The following is a 19069-nucleotide window of genomic DNA, read 5'->3' as shown; positions in this document are numbered from 1 at the left end:
AGTGAAATACACAAGAAAATGCATTGTACATCTTAAAAGAATTCTACAAAGGTCCAATTTTCGTCTCTCATCCTACACTAGCCAACTACTAACTGTTTTTAAAAATCATTTAGAGGCTTACCTTATAGCAACAAGCAGAGCAGTTTTCACAAGTACTTACGTGCTTTGTGTTTAAAGCTACAATTAATTCACATAATTTGTTCATTCTTTCACAATATCTAACTATTCTGAAAAGGGAGTACTTTCCACTTACAAAGCCACGTCCATCATAAGGGTGAATCCACAGGCTTAATTATTCTAACTTTTAAAGAAATTAAATAAACCCAACTAAAATTTAAATAGAAGAGCTGTAAGACATTTCGTCTATGAAATAATGAAATAATCTCTGGCATTTAAATGAAACAAATGGGCCAGTGGGGCTTTAACATCTTTATGATACAATGTTTTATACTTCAAAGAACAGTCTTTATTAAAGTGCCACTATGCTACCCAGAAATTTTTTTTTTTAACCTAGAGCCATCCCTTTCCAAAATTCTAGAGGCAAAAATCAAACATTTCCTCTCTTCTCTCTCTCCTCTCCTCCCCGACAACACCCACCCCCAGCCACTTAGTCTTCAGAACTTTTACCTGAACATTCTTAAAGTTAAATAGTATTCTACTGGGGGGGGGTGGGGGGTGGAGGAGGGAGCCATGGAGACATTTTTCTGCAGGATGGATGTGGTATGTTAACTCCCAAACCTTTATATTACAAATTACAATCTGAATTTGTTTTTTCTCCTTTGAAACTTCTGTCCAGCAGTCTCAGGAACCACCTCACCCCTCCCTTAGAACAGGCAACGTGCAAAAGAAGTCGGTTAAGGCTGTGCAGCTGAAGACATACTTGTGTCAAAGTGGGAATTTAAAAGTAATCAGAACTCCATGGGGTCTCCTTTGGTAAAGAAAAAAAACCCAACAACTATTCTCTGCAGCCGTGGCAGTAACGTTTCACACCGTTCACAGTTATTTTAAGCCCCTCTCCCACCATTTTCTTTCCTATCGTGTTCAAATTATAGTTAGAAGGGATAAAGTAGCTTCTATCAGGGCGACTGAAAACATTAAAATCCAAAGAATTTTAGTTAAGAACACCACACTGACTCTGTCCATCTCTATTTTGAATTTGAATGACAAATCCTCTAATGTTTGTCTTAATTGTCTCGAGTATCAACTACCTTAACGAATAGAAGTCTATCATCAGGCCCTTACCTAGTTCCTTCGCTTAGGTACCATCTGGATAGGGAGACGGGATGGATACGCCGAAGTTAGAGTATTTAAGTTTTCATTAAGAAAAGAGAGAATACACCAGAAAGTCTCTGCTAAGTCCCACGAGATGTTAAATAGAACCACGAACAGGAAGGGCCGCGGATTGGAGGGTCTCAGGCTGGGCTGGGAAATGGGAACGGGGGAAAGAATTGGGCATTCGGGTAGGGAAGAGGGAAGGAGACTGGCCGGACGCGACTGGTAAAGAATAAGGGGTGGGGACGCCAAGCAGAGCCAGCCTTCGTCCCCGGTGCCCAGCCCTGGGAGAGCCAACTCCGGGCAAGAAGGAGCCCTAGGCGGCGTCTCCCTCCCGGGGGACCCTAGGGGCGGCGGAGGCCAGAGGTAAGCCCGAGAGCAGACGGCGCCGACCCCGCGAGGGGCGAGGCGCGCCCGCCGCTTCTTACCTTCGGGCATCTCCCGGTCGCTGATGTGCTGCAGGTGGTAGCCTTCGCCACCTGCGAAATCCAACTCGGCGGGTTCCACGGTAGCCGCCGCCGGAGCTACTGCCACCGCGTTCCCGGCCGCCGCCTTGTAGACCTCAGACTCGCAGTCCGGCTCCGCTGACCCCCTGCGCCGGCCCAACTTGGGGCAGACATTGGGGGACAGGCAACAAGACAGCGAGTTCCCCATGGGGCGCCTTCACTCCTCGCCGCCGCCGCCGCCGCCGCCGCCGCCTCCGCTCGTCCCCCGACTCCGCCGAGCTCAGAAGCCGCCCCCTCCCCCAACAATGGCGCGGCGGGCACTGGCAGCCCCGGGCTATGCCGGGGCTGTGCCGCACATGCAGACGCGACTTCGCCCGCCGCTCTCCTGTCCGCCCAGCCGCCGGGCCCCGGGCAGGGGCCCGGCCCCGGCCGCGCCGCCGCCGCCGCCGCCGCCGCCGCCGCCTCCCCGGAACCAACTAGTCTGTGAGGGCGGTGACCAGACCGGCTTATTTAAAAGGGGTGGGAACCAGACAAGCGCTGAGACGCGCAGCCACTGCAGGGAGAGAGCGCAGCCGGAGCTCCTCCTCCTTCCGCCGCCGCCTCCTGACTGAAAGTAGCTAACCCGGCCGGCCCTTGCCTAGCGGAATGTGTCCTTCGGTCACCTGGTTACGACGGACCAATCACGACCAGAGTTCCCTCCACGCGCCCTCCTCAGAGCGCAGGCATGTAACTCACAATGCCCCGCCCCCGCCCGCGGCTGCCCCGCCCCCCGAGCGGCGCGCCCCAGACTCTGGTTTCCATTCATCTCTCGCGCTCCGAGCTTTCCGGTCCTGCGGGAAGCGCCGCAGGAGTTTGTTAATCGAAGCCGTTCTGAGTCAGTGGGCTCTGTAGAAAGCCCCTGTTCGTAAAATGCCAGTTCAGTTAGCAACTCGGTTTCACCGGGTCGACAGTTGACTCATTTGATGTATTGCTCAACGAACTTAGTTTCACCCCAATTTTTGACCGTTTTTTATAACTGAATGCTCCTCCTGTCTTGCCTTCCAAAGAGTGTTAGTTTCCGCCTACAGTTTAACCATAGCAACCCCCGGGGCCCTGGTCCTACTCTCAATAAAGAGCTGTGGCTGTGTCTTGAATGAGACTCGAGGACACGTCACCCCTCCACTTCCTCATCAGTAAATTAGGTACCGAACTCCTCCCTCCCACCTCTGAGGCGCTGGGATTCAGCAACTCGCTTTTCTCGCCTGTTTCTCTCTTCCACGGCAGGAGTTTCCAGGTTTCCCTACTTTAGCCAACAACAACGCATAAAGCACGATTTTCTCATACAAACTTGGGAGTCACAAAGTGAAGTACCACGGTCTTGATTTGATTAAGATGATAACGATAGTTCACATTTGGCAAACACTATGCGCCCGCCCCCATTCCAAGTGAGGTACTCATTTAACCCTCGGGAACAAAATCCTCAGAAACCTTCATTTTACAGATTTTACAGAAGCTAAGTAACGTTCCCAAGGTCACATGATTGCTCAGGGGTGTGGCCAGGATTTGATCCCTGATTGTGTGGATCCCCAAAGGCACCTTATTGTGATCATCAGAAAATAAAGGTAGAAGTCAAATTTGGTTGGAAGTGGCATAGTGTATCAGGATTTTCTTTCTTTAAGGAGGAACAGTTTTTTGATGTGGACTTTAAAATACTTTCCCTTCATTCAACATTGATTGGTCCCTCCTACATGCCAGGCACCCGTGTGTGAAAAATAGTCCTGCCCTCAGTGACCTCAGGCACGGTGAGAAAACAAAGGCTTAGAGAGCCCAATAGCCTGAGGTCACACTGCTGCAAAGTACTTAAACCTGAAATTCAAACCTAGATCTATTAACCCCAAGTAGATGCTGGGGTAAAGAGCTTGGTTTTCTTCCCAGAAACATGAGAGCCATTGAATGTTGTGAAGTTAAGGAGTCACTATCAGGTGGTTTGTAGTGAGGTCACGCTTGAGAATAAGTAGGACTGATGGAAGCAACAAAACCCGTTAAGAGACTTTATATTCATCTAAGCGAGGAGTGAGGGTTCAAACTAAAGGCAGTGGCAGAGATTGGAGTGGAGGGAAAGGATCTGAGGTCATTTGGGAGGTAGAATAGAAGTGCTCAGTGACTAGATATGGAGCGGGAAGGGGAAAAGAGAAGCAAAAATGGCTGCTAGGGTTCTGGCTTAGGGAACTATGTAGAGTGTGGTTACTTTTTCTTAGATAGTGCAGGAAAAGGAAGAGGTTTGGGAAGGAAGATCATTTTGGGTTCTGTTAAGCGGAACATGGAAATGGAGCTCTCTGGTTGAAAGTAAGCCTCTGCAGGCTAAGTCCATTTTGTGATATCCCAACTTATGTTTTCAAAAATAACACATTAAATCAATTTAAAAATGTGATTGGGGAAATTCCCTAATGTTGACAGCTAAGAATATCACATTTTTCATGGAGCAACTTGGAATCTATGGTTTTAGTAAATGAGGCATCCTATGTAAAATAAAACTGGTAAATGAGAGCTCTACCCACCACCAGAGCCTCCCATCAAGCCTCTTAGATAGCCTCAACCACCAGAGGGCAGACAGCAGAAGCAAGAAAAACTACAATCCTGCAGCCTGTGGACCAAAAACCACAGTTACAGAAAGATAGACAAGATGAAAAGGCAGAGGGCTATGTACCAGATGAAGGAACAAGAAAAAACCCCAGAAAAACAACTAAATGAAATGGAGATAGGCAACCTTCCAGAGAAAGAATTCAGAATAACGATAGTGAAGATGATCCAGGACCTCGGAATAAGAATGGAGGCAAAGATTGAGAAGATGCAAGAAATGATTAACAAACACCTAGAAGAATTAAAGAACAAACAAACAGAGATGACCAATACAATAACTGAAATGAAAACTACACTAGAAGGAATCAATAGCAGAATAACTGAGGCAGAAGAACGGATAAGTGACCTGGAAGACAGAATGGTGGAATTCACTGCTGCGGAACAGAATAAACAAAAAAAGAATGAAAAGAAACGACGACAGCCTAAGAGACCTCTGGAACAACATTAAACGCAACAACATTTGCATTATAGGGGTCCCAGAAGGAGAACAGAGGGAGAAAGAACCCGAGAAAATATTTGAAGAGATTATAGTCGAAAACTTCCCTAACATGGGAAAGGAAATAGCCACCCAAGTCCAGGAAGTGCGGAGAGTCCCATACAGGATAAACGCAGGGGAAACACGCTGAGACACATAGTAATCAAATTGGCAAAAATTAAACACAAAGAAAAATTATTGAAAGCAGCAAGGGAAAAATGACAAATAACAGACAAGGGAATTCCCATAAGGTTAGCAGCTGATTTCTCAGCAGAAACTCTGCAAGCCAGAAGGGAGTGGCATGATATACTTACAGTTATGAAAGGGAAGACTCTACAGCCAAGATTACTCTACGCAGCAAGGATCATTCAGATTCGATGGAGAAATCAAAAGCTTTACAGACAAGCAAAAGTTAAGAGAATTCAGCACCACCAAACCAGCTCTACAACAAATGCTAAAGGAACTTCTCTAAGTGGGAAACACAAGAGAAGACAAGGAACTACAAAAACAAACCCAAAACAATAAAGAAAATGGTAATAGGAACATACATATCGATAATTACCTTAAACGTGAATGGATTAAATGCTCCAACCAAAAGACACAGGCTCACTGAATGGATACAAAAACAAGACCCATATATATGCTGTCTACAAGAGACCCACTTCAGACCTAGGGACACATTCAGACTGAAAGTGAGGGGATGGAAAAAGATATTCCATGCAAATGGAAATCAAAAGAAAGCTGGAGTAGCTATACTCATATCAGATAAAATAGACTTTAAAATAAAGAATGTTACAAGAGACAAGGAAGGACACTACATAATGATCAAGGGATCAATCCAAGAAGAAGATATAACAATTATAAATATATATGCACCCAACATAGGAGCACCTCAATACATAAGGCAACTGCTAACAGCTATAAAAGAGGAAATCACAATAATAGTGGGGGACTTTAACACTTCACTTACACCAATGGACAGATCATCCAAACAAAAAATTAATACGGAAACACATGCTTTAAATGACACAATAGACCAGATAGATTTAATTGATATTTATAGGGCATTCCATCCAAAAACAGCAGATTACACTTTCTTCTCAAGTGCACACGGAACATCCTCCAGGATAGATCACATCTTGGGTCACAAATCAAGCTTCAGTAAATTTAAGAAAATTGAAATCATACCAAGCATCTTTTCTGACCACAACGCTATAAGATTAGAAATCAATTACAGGGAAAAAAACGTAAAAAAACACAAACACAAGAAGGCTAAACAATACGTTACTAAATAACCAAGAGATCACTGAAGAAATCAAAGAGGAAATCAAAAAATACCTAGAGACAAATGATAATGAAAACACGACGATCCAAACCTATGTGATGCAGCAAAAGCAGTTCTAAGAGGGCAGTTTATAGCTATACAAGCCTACCTAAAGAAACAAGAAAAATGTCAAATAAACAATCTAACCTTACATTTAAAGGAACTAGAGAAAGAAGAACAAACAAAACCCAAAGTTAGCAGAAGGAAAGAAATCATAAAGATCAGAGCAGAAATAAATGAAATAGAAACAAAGAAAACAATAACAAAAATCAATAAAACTAAAAGCTGGTTCTTTGAGAAGATAAACAAAATCGATAAACCATTAGCCAGACTCATCACGAAAAAGAGGGAGAGGACTCAAATCAATAAAATTAAAAATGAAAAAGGAGAAGTTACAACAGACACCGCAGAAATACAAAGCATCCTAAGAGACTACTACAAGCAACTCTATGCCAATAAAATGGACAACCTGGAAGAAATGGACAAATTCGTAGAAAGGTATAACCTTTCAAGACTGAATCAGGAAGAAATAGAAAATATGAACAGACCAATCACAAGTAATGAAACTGAAACTGTGATTAAAAAACTTCCAACAAACAAAAGGCCAGGACCAGATGGCTTCACAGATGAATTCTATCAAACATTTAGAGAAGAACTAACACCCATCCTTCTCAAACTCTTCCAAAAAATTGCAGAGGAAGGAACACTCCCAAACTCGTTCTATGAGGCCACCATCACCCTGATACCAAAACCAGACAAAGATACTACAAAAAGAGAAAATTACAGACCAATATCACTGAATATAGATGCAAAAATCCTCAACAAAATACTAGCAAACAGAATCCAACAACACATTAAAAGGATCATACACCATGATCAAGTGGGATTTATTCCAGGGATGCAATGATTCTTCAATATATGCAAATCAATCAATGTGATACACCATATTAACAAATTGAAGAAGAAAAACCATATGATCATCTCAATAGATGCAGAAAAAGCTTTTGACAAAATTCAACACCCATTTATGACAAAAACTCTCCAGAAAGTGGGCATAGAGGGAACCTACCTCAACATAATAAAGGCCATATATGACAAACCCACAGCAAACATCATTCTCAATGGTGAAAAACTGAAAGCATTTCCTCTAAGATCAGGAACGAGACAAGCATGTCCACTCTCACCACTATTATTCAACATAGTTTTTGAAGTCCTAGCCACAGCAGTCAGAGAAGAAAAAGAATAAAAGGAATACAAATTGGAAAAGAAGAAGTAAAACTGTCACTGTTTGCAGATGACATGATACTATACATAGACAATCCTTAAGATGCCACCAGAAAACTACTAGAGCTAATCAATGAATTTGGTAAAGTAGCAGGATACACAATTAATGCACAGAAATCTCTTGCATTCCTATACACTAATGATGAAAAATCTGAAAGAGAAATTAAGGAAACATTCATTTACCATTGCAACAAAAAGAATGAAATACCTAGGAATAAACCTACCTAGGGAGACAAAAGACCTGTACGCAGAAAACTATAAGACACTGTTGAAAGAAATTAAAGATGATACCAACAGATGGAGAGATAGACCATGTTCTTGGATTGGAAGAATCAATATTGTGAAAATGACTATACTACCCAAAGCAATCTACAGATTCAATGCAATCCCTATCAAATTACCAATGGCATTTTTTACAGAACTAGAACAAAAAAATCTTAAAATTTGTGTGGAAACACAAAAGACCCCGAATAGCCAAAGCAGTCTTGAGGGAAAAAACGGAGCTGGAGGAATCAGGCTCCTGGACTTCAGACTATACTACAAAGCTACAGTAATCAAGATAATATGGTACTGACACAAAAACAGAAATATAGATCAATGAAACAGGATAGAAAGCCCAGAGATAAACCCACACACCTATGGTCAACTAAACCGTGACAAAGGAGGCAAGGATATACAATGGAGAAAAGACAGTCTCTTCAATAAGTGGTGCTGGGAAAACTGGACAGCTACATGTAAAAGAATGAAATTAGAACACTCCCTGACACCATACACAAAAATGAACTCAAAATGGATTAGAGACCTAAATGTAAGACCAGACACCATAAAACTCTTAGAGGAAAACACAGGAAGAACACTCTTTGACATAAATCACAGCAAGATCTTTTTTGATCCACCTCCTAGAGTAATGGAAATAAAAACAAAAATAAACAAATGGGACCTAATGAAACTTAAAAGCTTTTGCAAAGCAAAGGAAACTACAAAGAAGACGAAAAGATAACCTTCAGAATGGGAAAAAATATTTGTGAACGAATCAACGGACAAAGGATTAATCTCCAAAATATATAAACAGCTCATGTGGCTCAATATTAAAAAAACAAACAACCCAATCCAAAAATGGGCAGAAGACCTGAACAGACATTTCTCCAAAGAGGACATACAGATGGCCAAGAAGCACATGAAAAGCTGCTCAACATCACTAATTATTAGAGAAATGCAAATCAAAACTACAATGAGGTATCACCTCACACCAGTTAGAATGGGCATCATCAGAAAATCTATAAACAACAAATGCTGGAGATGGTGTGGAGAAAAGGGAACCCTCTTGCACTGTTGGTGGGAATGCAAATTGATACAGCCACTATGGAGAACAGTATGGAGGTTCCTTAAAAAACTAAAAATAGAATCACCATATGACCCAGCAATCCCACTACTGGGCATATACCCAGAGAAAACCATAATTCAAAAAGACACATGCACCCCAATGTTCATTGCAGCACTATTTACAATAGCCAGGTCATGGAAGCAACCTAAATGCCCATCGACAGACGAATGGATAAAGAAGTTGTGGTACATATATACAATGGAATATTACTCAGCCATAACAAGTAACGAAATTGGGTCATTTGTACAGACATGGATGAATCTAGAGACCGTCATACAGAGTGAAGTAAGTCAGAAAGAGAAAAACAAATATCGCATTATTAACACATATATGTGGAACCTAGAAAAATGGTACAGATGAACCGGTTTGCAGGGCAGAATTGAGACACAGATGTAGAGAACAAATGTATGGACACCAAGGGGGAAAAGCAGCAGCAGGTGGTGGTGGTGTGATGAATTGGGAGATTGGGATTGACATGTATACACTGATGTGTATAAAATGGATGACTAATAAGAACCTGCTGTATAAAAAAATAAATAAAATTAAATTAAAAAAAAATTAGGTTTAAAGACATGCAGCAATGCTCCAGCAGCTTATTTATCAGAAGTTGCAAGTAACTTTCTCCTACTTTCTTCACTTTATCTTTACTTAAGTGTAGTGAAGACACATTCCTCTAGAGGATTGTTTCAGAGAATCCCCTTCTTGTTTGTCTCATTTCCAAGTAAACATTAGTTTCCAGATGAACTAATGGGTCTAACAGGAATTTAAAGGTCTTCAAAGCACTGATTAAAGGGGACTGACCAGTTCAGGGAATTGACCAGACCATGTTCTGCTCTCTACTTCTAGGTAATGATTAACTGGAGACCTTCCCCAAGCAATGGACATCCTTTGATGTCCTCTATTAAGTGATCTCCTGATTGGGGTGGGGGGTAGGGCGTATTCCTGTGCCCTCCCTTGATGGCGCTTACTCAAATCTTACCAAGCATCTCTTGCCCAGACTCCAGGGCAGAAAACTCACGAAATGCCTGGAGGTAACATCTGAAAAGAAGAACTGACTCAATAAACCTCCTGCGTATGCACACACACACACACACACACACACACAATAACTTAAACTCCATTTGGCAGTTTTCTAAAAGGTAGGATATGACCACGTAACTCCACTCTCTATCAACATCCACCTATATTACTCATGAAAGGAAAAACAAACCAAATCTATTGAGAAAAAGGCACACAATTCAATTCAAAAAAAAAAAGACTTAAGTAGTTGCTTCACAAAACAGGAAATCCTAATTGCCAATGAAAAAGTACTAAATCTCTTTAGTCATCATGAAAGTGCAAATTTCAACCACAAGGATATATACTATACTGGTACTGGAATAGAAAGGAAAGAAGGAAGGGAGGGAGGGAGGAGGAAGGAAAGGAAAGGAAAAGAAAAGAAAGGAAAAAGGAGAAAGAAAATACCAAATGTTGATAGAGACGCAGAACAACTGGAATGCTCATACACTGCTCGTGAAGTTGTAAATCAGTATAACCACTTTGGAAAACAACTTGATAGTATCTAGTAAAGATGAAGATATACATACCCAGTGATGTAGCAGTTATATTCCTGGGCATATATCCTAGAGAAATGTGTATACATACAAACCAGAATATGTACATGAAAATGTCCATAGGAAGCAATCTATTTTCAATAGAATGGATAAAAATATAGAGTATATTCATACAGGAATGTCATACAACAACAAAATTAATGAATTTCAACTACATGCAATAATATGAGTGACTTACGACGTAATCTTGAGGAAAAAAGAAAAAAGCAAGATACAAAAGAATATATACAGTCTGATTTATATAAAGTTCTAAAACAGGCAAACACAACACAACATTGTTTAAAGATACTGCACACATATATGGTATAGCTATAAAGAAAAGCAAGAAAACAAAAAGAAAAGTAAAAGAAAGGTAACAGTTACCTTTTGGGAGAGGAGAGGAGTTGGAATCAGAAATTGATACATGGATTGGGATGAAGTGCTCATGATGTTTAATTTCTTAACCTTAGTACCAGTTACATGGGTGTTTGCTTTATAGTAAATACTTGTTAAACTGTGCCAATAAGCTGATGCATATTTATGAAAAAATGTGCTATCTTTTACAATAATACTGTTTTAGGGACTTCCCTGGTGGTGCAGTGGTTAAGAATTTTCCTGCCAATGCAGGGGACATGGGTCCAAGCCCTGGTCCGGGAAGATCCCACATACCGTGGAGCAACTAAGTCCGTGTGCCACAACTACTGAGCCTGCGCTCTAGAGCCCGCGAGCCACAACTACTGAAGCCTGTGCACCTAGAGCCCATGCTCTGCAACAAGAGAAGCCACTGAAATGAGAAGCCTGCGCACCTCAACGAAGGGTAACGCCCGCTCGCCGTAACTAGAGAAAGCCCGCCCACAGCAACGAAGACCCAATGGAGCCAAAAGTAAATAAATTTATAAAAAACTTAAAAATAAAACTGTTTTAAAAGGTTGGGAGGAGCGGCAAGCTAAATAACACCACTGATCGTCTCCCTCAACCTCCCACCCGGATCGTTTATTTATTTTGATGTTTATTACTTAGAATACCATTTCTTATCTGGGGAGTGCTGTCTTTGACAAGAAATAAGAACTTTAGAGGTGATTTTTATCTAATAGATTTCCTATACATTTAGAGGAAAGCAGAAAGAAAGAGAGCTTAGCAGAATAAAAAAAAGAATTAATTCTATTATTGTGCAGCCTAAACATTCTAATGCTCAGTTCACTGCAAAGTCTACGACGTAATACATACCTATGTTCTCTGAGTCTCCATCACTGGCCGTAAGGGAAGATAAGTAACTGCCTTACCTCACCTAGGTGGGGAGGGAACACATGCAAGTAAGGCATCCAGAGCATGTACAGCTTCATTCAAATCTTGTCTGAAAACAAAATTTCATAAAAAAAGGAAACTATGTAGAAAAAAAAGACACAAAATGTCTTTGTCACTGTCAAAAACTGTATTACTCATTTATATCAGGGACTCAAATAAACCATCACTCATTCATTCATTTGTTCATTCATTTAATAACATTTATTGAGCCTCTGCTACTGTTAGGCATTGTGGGAACTGAGTTAGACAAGGCTGCTGTTCTGAAAGGGCTTATAATTGAGTACAGAAGAGAACATCTGCACACACTTCTCTACTTAGCTCTCAACTATTGAAACTTAACCAAGTGCCAACCACTAAATGCCAAATCACTGTTATCTCATTTAATCCTCATATCAGTTCTTTCATGAGTATTGCAGATGTGGAAACAGACACAGAGAAATTAATAAATTTACCCCAGGGAAAACACCCTGTAGGCTAGAATCTGGGCTTGTCTATCCGACCCCAAAGCTCATGCACTACACAGGGTATACTGCTTCTCCATACAGAACACAAGAGAGAAGAAGCTAAATGCTGTAACATACAAACCAGATATTGAAGGATATTTGCTTCCTCAGTGCTGAAATTTGTTACTACAGCATGTATTACTTAAGTAATTTTTAATGAAAAAAAATTGTAATGCTTTGGGACATTGGTCCAACTTCAGTTTTGACTACCTTAACCTGAGACATAATTCTCCAAAATCTTAATTTAGGAACATTTATAGTGGGGAGATAAATTCAAATAAAACAATTCTTGAATCGTCAAGTTTTTGTAAAAGATAAAATTTGGGATGCTACGATTGCACACTCTCACCAAGAGATTATCATCACACTAAGTGAAGTAAGTCAAACAGAGAAAGACTAATACCATATATCACTTATACATGGAATCTAGAAAAATGATACAAGTGAACTTATTTACAAAACAGAAACAGACTCACAGACGTAGAAAACAAATAAATGGTTACCAAAGAGGCAAACAGGGGCGGAAAGGGGGATAAATTAGGAGTTTGGGATTAGCAGATACAAACTACTATATATAAAATAGATAAACGACAAGATCCTACTGTATATAGCACAGGAAACTATACTCAATATCTTGTAATAACCCACAATGAAAAAGAATATGAAAAAGAATGCATGTATATTTATATATAACTGAATCACTTTGCTGTACACCAGAAACTAACACAACACTGTAAATTAACTATACTTCAATTTTTTAAAAATTGCACACTTGACATACTTCAAATTTTCTTTCTGATTCCTGAGTAGGGTTTTGTATTCCTGCTTCCCCTGTTGGAGTTCTCAAATTTTAAAACTAACACATGTGGGGCTTCCCTGGTGGCGCAGTGGTTGAGAATCTGCCTGCCAATGCAGGGGACACGGGTTCGAGCCCTGGTCTGGGAAGATCCCACATGCCGCGGAGCAACTAGGCCCACGAGCCACAATTACTGAGCCTGCGCGTCTGGAGCCTGTGCTCCGCAACAAGAGAGGCCGCGATAGTGAGAGGCCCACGCACCGCGATGAAGAGTGGCCCCCGCTTGCCACCACTAGAGAAAGCCCTCGAACAGAAACGAAGACCCAACACAGCCAAAAATAAATAAATAAACAAAGTAAACAATGCGTTAAAAAAAATTCTTAAAAAAAAAATTTAAAACTAACACATGTGATTAAGGACAAATAATTAGGTCCCTCTTTTGCTTTATTACCACCACCTGCAAAGTGCCCTTGAAGCCTGCGTGAAGGAAAAGGAGACTCTAGGCCACGCAATCCAAGGGGCAGTCCTCCTGCCACCTTGGACTTGGCAGTCCGGACCTCTCTCTGGTCCGGGAGGGACCCGCAGCCTCCTCCCACCAGGCGCAAGTGGCACAGCCTGAGGCTGGCAGCTGACAGTGTGGGAGGACTCACGGCCTAGGAACGGTCTCTGTGTGCCTGCTGTCCCACTCACTCCAAAAAAGGGGAGCTTGTACAGCTGACATCTAGAATCTTGTCCACTCACCCCTGGCTTTCTCTCGCCATGTCTCGTTGGTCCAGCCTGACCTTGATGGTCAGATTCTAGAAGCACACTATCCAACATACGAACATTCCCACAAACAGCTTAAGTAAAAGAAAACATACAAGTGTTCTCTCAACTCTTTCCCCCACCAAAAAAAAGTCATTTTGACTATATTTCGCACATATTTTTCAGTAATTAAGAAGAGAGGGTGAAAACAATTAAAAGGAGGCAACCTGAAAAATAAGAAGATGGGGGGAGAGGCAAGGTCTTCCCCATATTCTATCATAATTGAGCACTTAGAAGATTGAGCAAAAATATTATGGGAATTGAGGAGGTAGAGATGGAAGGAAGAGGCATTTCACTTGGACTTTTGAAGATTGGGCATGGCAGGCAGGAGGGGGCATGGGGGCCTTACAACAAGAAAGGAAAGTACAAGGCCTGTTTGAGAAACCTTGAAAAGTCCAGTTTGGCTGTGACCTAGTACAGGGGGGAGAATAAACGGAAATAAAACTAAAGTCTGAACAGAGGAGGAGCCCTAATGGTAGATACTGAAAACCAGCCTAAGGCACTCAAAAGAACTCAGAAAGTCATTTTTTAGAAGTGCACAATCTAGTGGCTTTTAGTACATTTACAAAGTTGGGCATCCATAACAACAATTAATTTTAGAACATTTTCATTACCCTAAAAAGAAACCCACATCCCTAACCATTACCTCCTCAATACTCCTTCCCTCTCCAGCCTTAGATGACCACTAATCTACTGTCTGACTACAGATTTGCCTATTTGGAACATTTCATATAAACGGAATCATACAATATATGGTCATTTGGAACTGTCTTCTTTCACTTAGCACAATGTTTTCAAAGTTCATCCATGTTGTAGCATGTATCAGTACGTCATTTCTTTTTAATTGATGAATAACACTCCATTGTGTGCATATACCAAATCCTATTTATCCATTCATCAGTTGATGGACATTTGGATTGTTTCCACATTTTGGGCTATTGTGAATAATGCTGCTCTGAACACTGGGATACAAGTTTTTGTGTAGGTGCAGGTTTTCAATTCTCTTGGGTATGTATACCTAGGAGTAGAATTGCTGGGTCATATAGCTCCATGTTTCTTTTTGAGAAACTGCCAGAACATGTTCCAAAGCTATTTCACTATTTTACATTCCCACCAACAATGTATGAGGGTTCCAGTTTCTCCATATCCTCACCAACATTTATCTTTTTATTATTATTATAACCATCCTAGTAGGTATAAAGTGATATTTCATTGTGGTTTTGATTTGCGTTTCCCTGACGACTAATGATGTTGAGCATCTTTTCATGTGCCTACTGAGTATGGTGTATCTCCTTTGGAGAAATGCCTCTTCTTTGCCTGTTTTAAACTGGGCTATTTGTCTTTTTATTATTAAGTTGTAATAGCTCTTTTTATATTCTAGATACTAGTCTCTTATCAGTTGTATATTTGAAAAAGTTTTTTTCCAATCTGTGATAAACGGGATGTCTTCGAGGCACAAAAGTTTCTAACTTTAATGATGCCCAATTTATCTAGTTCTTCTTTTATTTCTTGTACTTTTATCTAAGAAACCATTGTCTAATCCAAAGTCACAAAGTTTACACCTATGTTTTCCTCTAAGAACTTTATAGTTTTAGCTCTTACATGTAAGTCTTTGATCTTTCTTTTTTCTTGGCTGCGCTGCACGACTTCCAGGATCTTAATTCCCCAACCAGGGATTGAACCCGCCCTCTCAGTAGTGAAAGCACAGAGTCCTAACCACTGGACCGCCAGGGAATTCCCATCTTTGATCCATTTTGAGTTAATTTTTGCTCATGGTATGAAGAGGCAGGTCATTTTTTATCTTTAATCTTATAAATTCATCAAGATGGGTTTTAGACAGAGTAACCTGTCAGGAATATGTAGAATGGATTAGTTTGGTAGGAGACTAAAGGTGGGGAGGCTACTGGAGAAGTCCAAATACATGGTAATAAAAGCAGCGTAAATTAAAGACCTGAAGTAGGGGCCTAAGCATCAATTTTTTTTTTAAAGCTCACAGATGATGCTAATGTGCAAGTCAGCTCTTAAAGGAAGAGGTAGGAAAATATATTGGAGAACAATGAATGATAGACAAGTGCAAGAGGGTCCTTCTAAGTGGCTGTGTCTAAGCAAGGTTAGTCCTGGGGTCACTCTGGTCTGGACCGACTACACTCCCGGGAAAAGAAGAGGTGCAGCAGGACCTCTTAGAGAAGGGCTGGAAATGCCCATCAGTGAGTGAGCATACTCTGCTGAAATTTTAGAAAAAGCACCTCAGAATTTAATAAAGTTGAGTTCCTGCTTTAAATTACCTGTAAAGCACAATTTTCTCTTTTGTAATAGGTGAGAAGCGCTCATGTGTTGGACATCATCCTTATTTCAAAAACAAGCAGCTGACTATCGCCACACATTCCCATCAGATGCATCTCTCACTACACTAAGTGGTTTTCAACTTGGCGGAACTAGTCATGGAAATTCACCTGATGAGATGATGAAGTTTGATTAGGAAGTTCAGTCACAAAGGAAAGAACTGTCTTTTGGGAAATGCTTTCTCCATTCAGAAACAGGAAACTAATTGTAAGAAAACACCTTAGCAGATTAAACTGAGGCATTAACATATTGGGTAAATTAGCATTTCCACCCTGAGGAAGCTCAAAGTAGTTTCAGCTGACCTTTGCGAACTTGGTTAACCAACTCTGCATAGACTTTAATCCTACAAAGTCTAATTTAAAGGTTGCTTAGAATACATTGTAGACTAATTGAGTGACCCTGAACCCTGGTCTCTCATTTAGAACTATTTGTTGAGTTGTATGTATTTATTTTATTTTATTATTTTTTAAATTAATTTTATTGGAGTATAGTTGCTTTACAATGTTGTGTTAGTTTCTGCTGTACAGCAAAGCGAATCAGTTATATGTATACATATATCCACTCTTTTTTAGATTTCCTTCCCATTTAGGTCACCACAGATCACTGAGTAGGGCTCCCCGTGCTAAACAGTAGGTTCTCATTAGTTATCTGTTTTATACATAGTAGTGTATATATGTCAATCCCAATCTCCCAATTTGTCCCATCCCCCTCCTTCGCCCCTTGGTAACCATAAGTTTGTTCTCTACATCTGTGTCTCTATTTCTGCTTTGCCATTACGTTCATCTGCCATTTTTCCAAATTCCACATATAAGCAATATTATATTTGTTTTTCTCTTTCTGACTTACTTCTCTAGGTCCACCCATGTCTCTGCAAATGGCAGTATTTCGTTCCTTTTTATGGCTGAGTAATATTTCATTGTATATATGTATCACATCTTCTTTATCCATTCCATGCCAATGGTTTATTTTATTTTAAATGCTCATTCCCTAGCCCTTATCTGAGAATTCTTTGATGAAACATATTTGAGGTGGGGCACATGTTTGTACTTTTAGAAAGCATGGTAAGTGATTCCTATGCCAACTAGGATTTAGAATCAGAGACTTGAGTTGGAATGAAGAAATCTGCTTCTAACCAGGTCTGCCATAACTTGCTACTTTAATCTTGAGCAATTTCCTGAAATCTACCTGAGCTTCTGTTCCTCCGTAAGAAAAGGGGGATAGTAATGACTATAACTACCTCCCAATATCTCATATAGAGAAAAAAACCTGACATTCCAGATTTTATAAAAGTGCTCCAGGGACTTCCCTGGTGGTCCAGGGGCTAAGACTCTGAGCTCCCAATGCAGGGGGCCCAGGTTTGATCCCTGGTCAGGAACTAGATCCCACATGCCACAACTAAAAGTTCTCATGCTGCAACTAAAGATCCTGCATGCCTCAACTGAAGATCTCGCACAATGCCAAGAAGATTCCACGTGCCGCAACTAAGACCCAGCACAGCCAAATAAATTTTTTTTTTTAAAAGTGCTCCAAAAATGTGTCATATAAACAATGAGTTATTGTTATTATCAAATCCAATGGTCACCTTATTTTACTCAACAGTTTACCAGCGTTAGACTCATTTGGCCTCTCCCTTTTTGAAACACTGTCTTCTCATGGCTTCTCTGACATGACACTCCCTTGGTTCTCTCACCTCAGGGACTGCTCCTCTTCCATGTTGTTTTCTGGTTTCCCCCGCACTGTTGGGGCTTTAAATGTTGGACCATCCAGGGCTCGGTCATGGTTCCCCTTGTTTTCTCTATATACACTCTCTCCCTTGGCAATCCCATCCAATTTCATGAGATCTATGATTTAACATAAGCATCTCTGTAGTCATGACTCCCAAAATTTACATCTCTAGCCCTTGTGTCTATTAGCTAAGTGCCTACTTGACTTCTCCATTTGGAGGTCTAAACTATCTCAAACTGAACACGTCCAAAAGAGAATTCCTGATTTGCCCTCCCCAAATTGTTGCTCCCACTAATCCTTTCCATTTCAGTATGTACGTGCGTGTGTGATTTATGACAAGGAATTAGCTTATTTGACTTTGAAGGCTGTCTAAGCAAGTCCAAAATCCATGGGACAGGCAGTCAGGAATGGAAGAACTGGCAGGCTCACACTTCGAACTTCATAGACACAAGTGAAGGCATTATGTTCTCTCTCTTTCTTTTAATTTTATTTACTTTTTTAATTTTTTGGCCACACCATGTGGCGTGCGGGATCTTATTTCCCTGACCAGGGATCGAACCTGCGCCCCCTGCAGTGGAAGCACAGAGTCTTAACAGCTGGACGGCCAAGTAAGTCCCCTCTCTCTTTCTCTAGCCATCTGACAATGGGCCAATAATCAAGTCAGTCCATGAACATTCCATGCTCCCTACCATCCGATATTGTCAAGCACGGGAACAACCTCCTCAGAAAATCTACTCAGAGATTTCTGAGTCTATCTCCCTCACTTTCTTCTGGGCCACAGACTTTAGTAAGGTAGCTTGATCAGTGAATATGGCTGTCCCCAGACAGAGATTTTCTTTTTCACATATGATTTGAGTTGCATGGATAGAGAGGGCCACAATAGACCGAAAATTTTCCTGTTGCAGTTAATTTGCCTCTCTGAATTATTCACATGGTTCCCTTGGCTCCCAACTGCATAAGATACTGTTTTAAAGACAAAACTCTTTTTTCATTATAATCCATGAGTTGTGGGATTTTTTCCCTGTAAGATTCTTATCCTAAAATTCTTTCTTGAGTTAAAAAAAAAAAGAAGAAAAATTTCAAATACATTTTTCTCTCTTGAGACACAATTTAAGATACAAAATGCTTAACAATATCTCTAAGGAAAAGATTTTTTACTGAGATAAAATTGACATATAATAATTCTATATTAGTTTC

The 19069-nt window shown here is 40.7% G+C and overlaps 1 protein-coding gene across 5 annotated transcripts in view; it reads right to left on the bottom strand.

Moving 5' to 3' along the window:
* The window catches only part of LOC309629719 (cyclin-Y-like protein 1), an 83181-nt gene that overhangs the window by 41259 nt on the left and 22853 nt on the right, over positions 1 to 19069 (bottom strand). For 2 of the 5 annotated variants that reach the window (XM_082394184.1, XM_082394188.1), the window contains exon 1: positions 1701 to 2166. The exons of 1 other annotated variant lie outside the window; for it this stretch is intronic. In XM_082394184.1, the coding sequence (XP_082250310.1) occupies positions 1701 to 1926 (226 nt within the window). In that variant the 5' untranslated portion in view covers positions 1927 to 2166. Of the gene's footprint in view, positions 1 to 1700; positions 2331 to 19069 lie in introns of those variants that run through there. 2 more of the 5 variants (XM_082394186.1, XM_082394185.1) reach the window with 2 other exon arrangements.

This window comes from Balaenoptera borealis, assembly GCF_965194805.1.
Source record: "Balaenoptera borealis genome assembly, chromosome: 5".
NCBI lineage: Eukaryota > Metazoa > Chordata > Mammalia > Artiodactyla > Balaenopteridae > Balaenoptera > Balaenoptera borealis.
The sequence above is the reverse complement of the archived record's forward strand: the minus strand, read 5'-3'. Positions and strand labels throughout refer to the sequence as shown.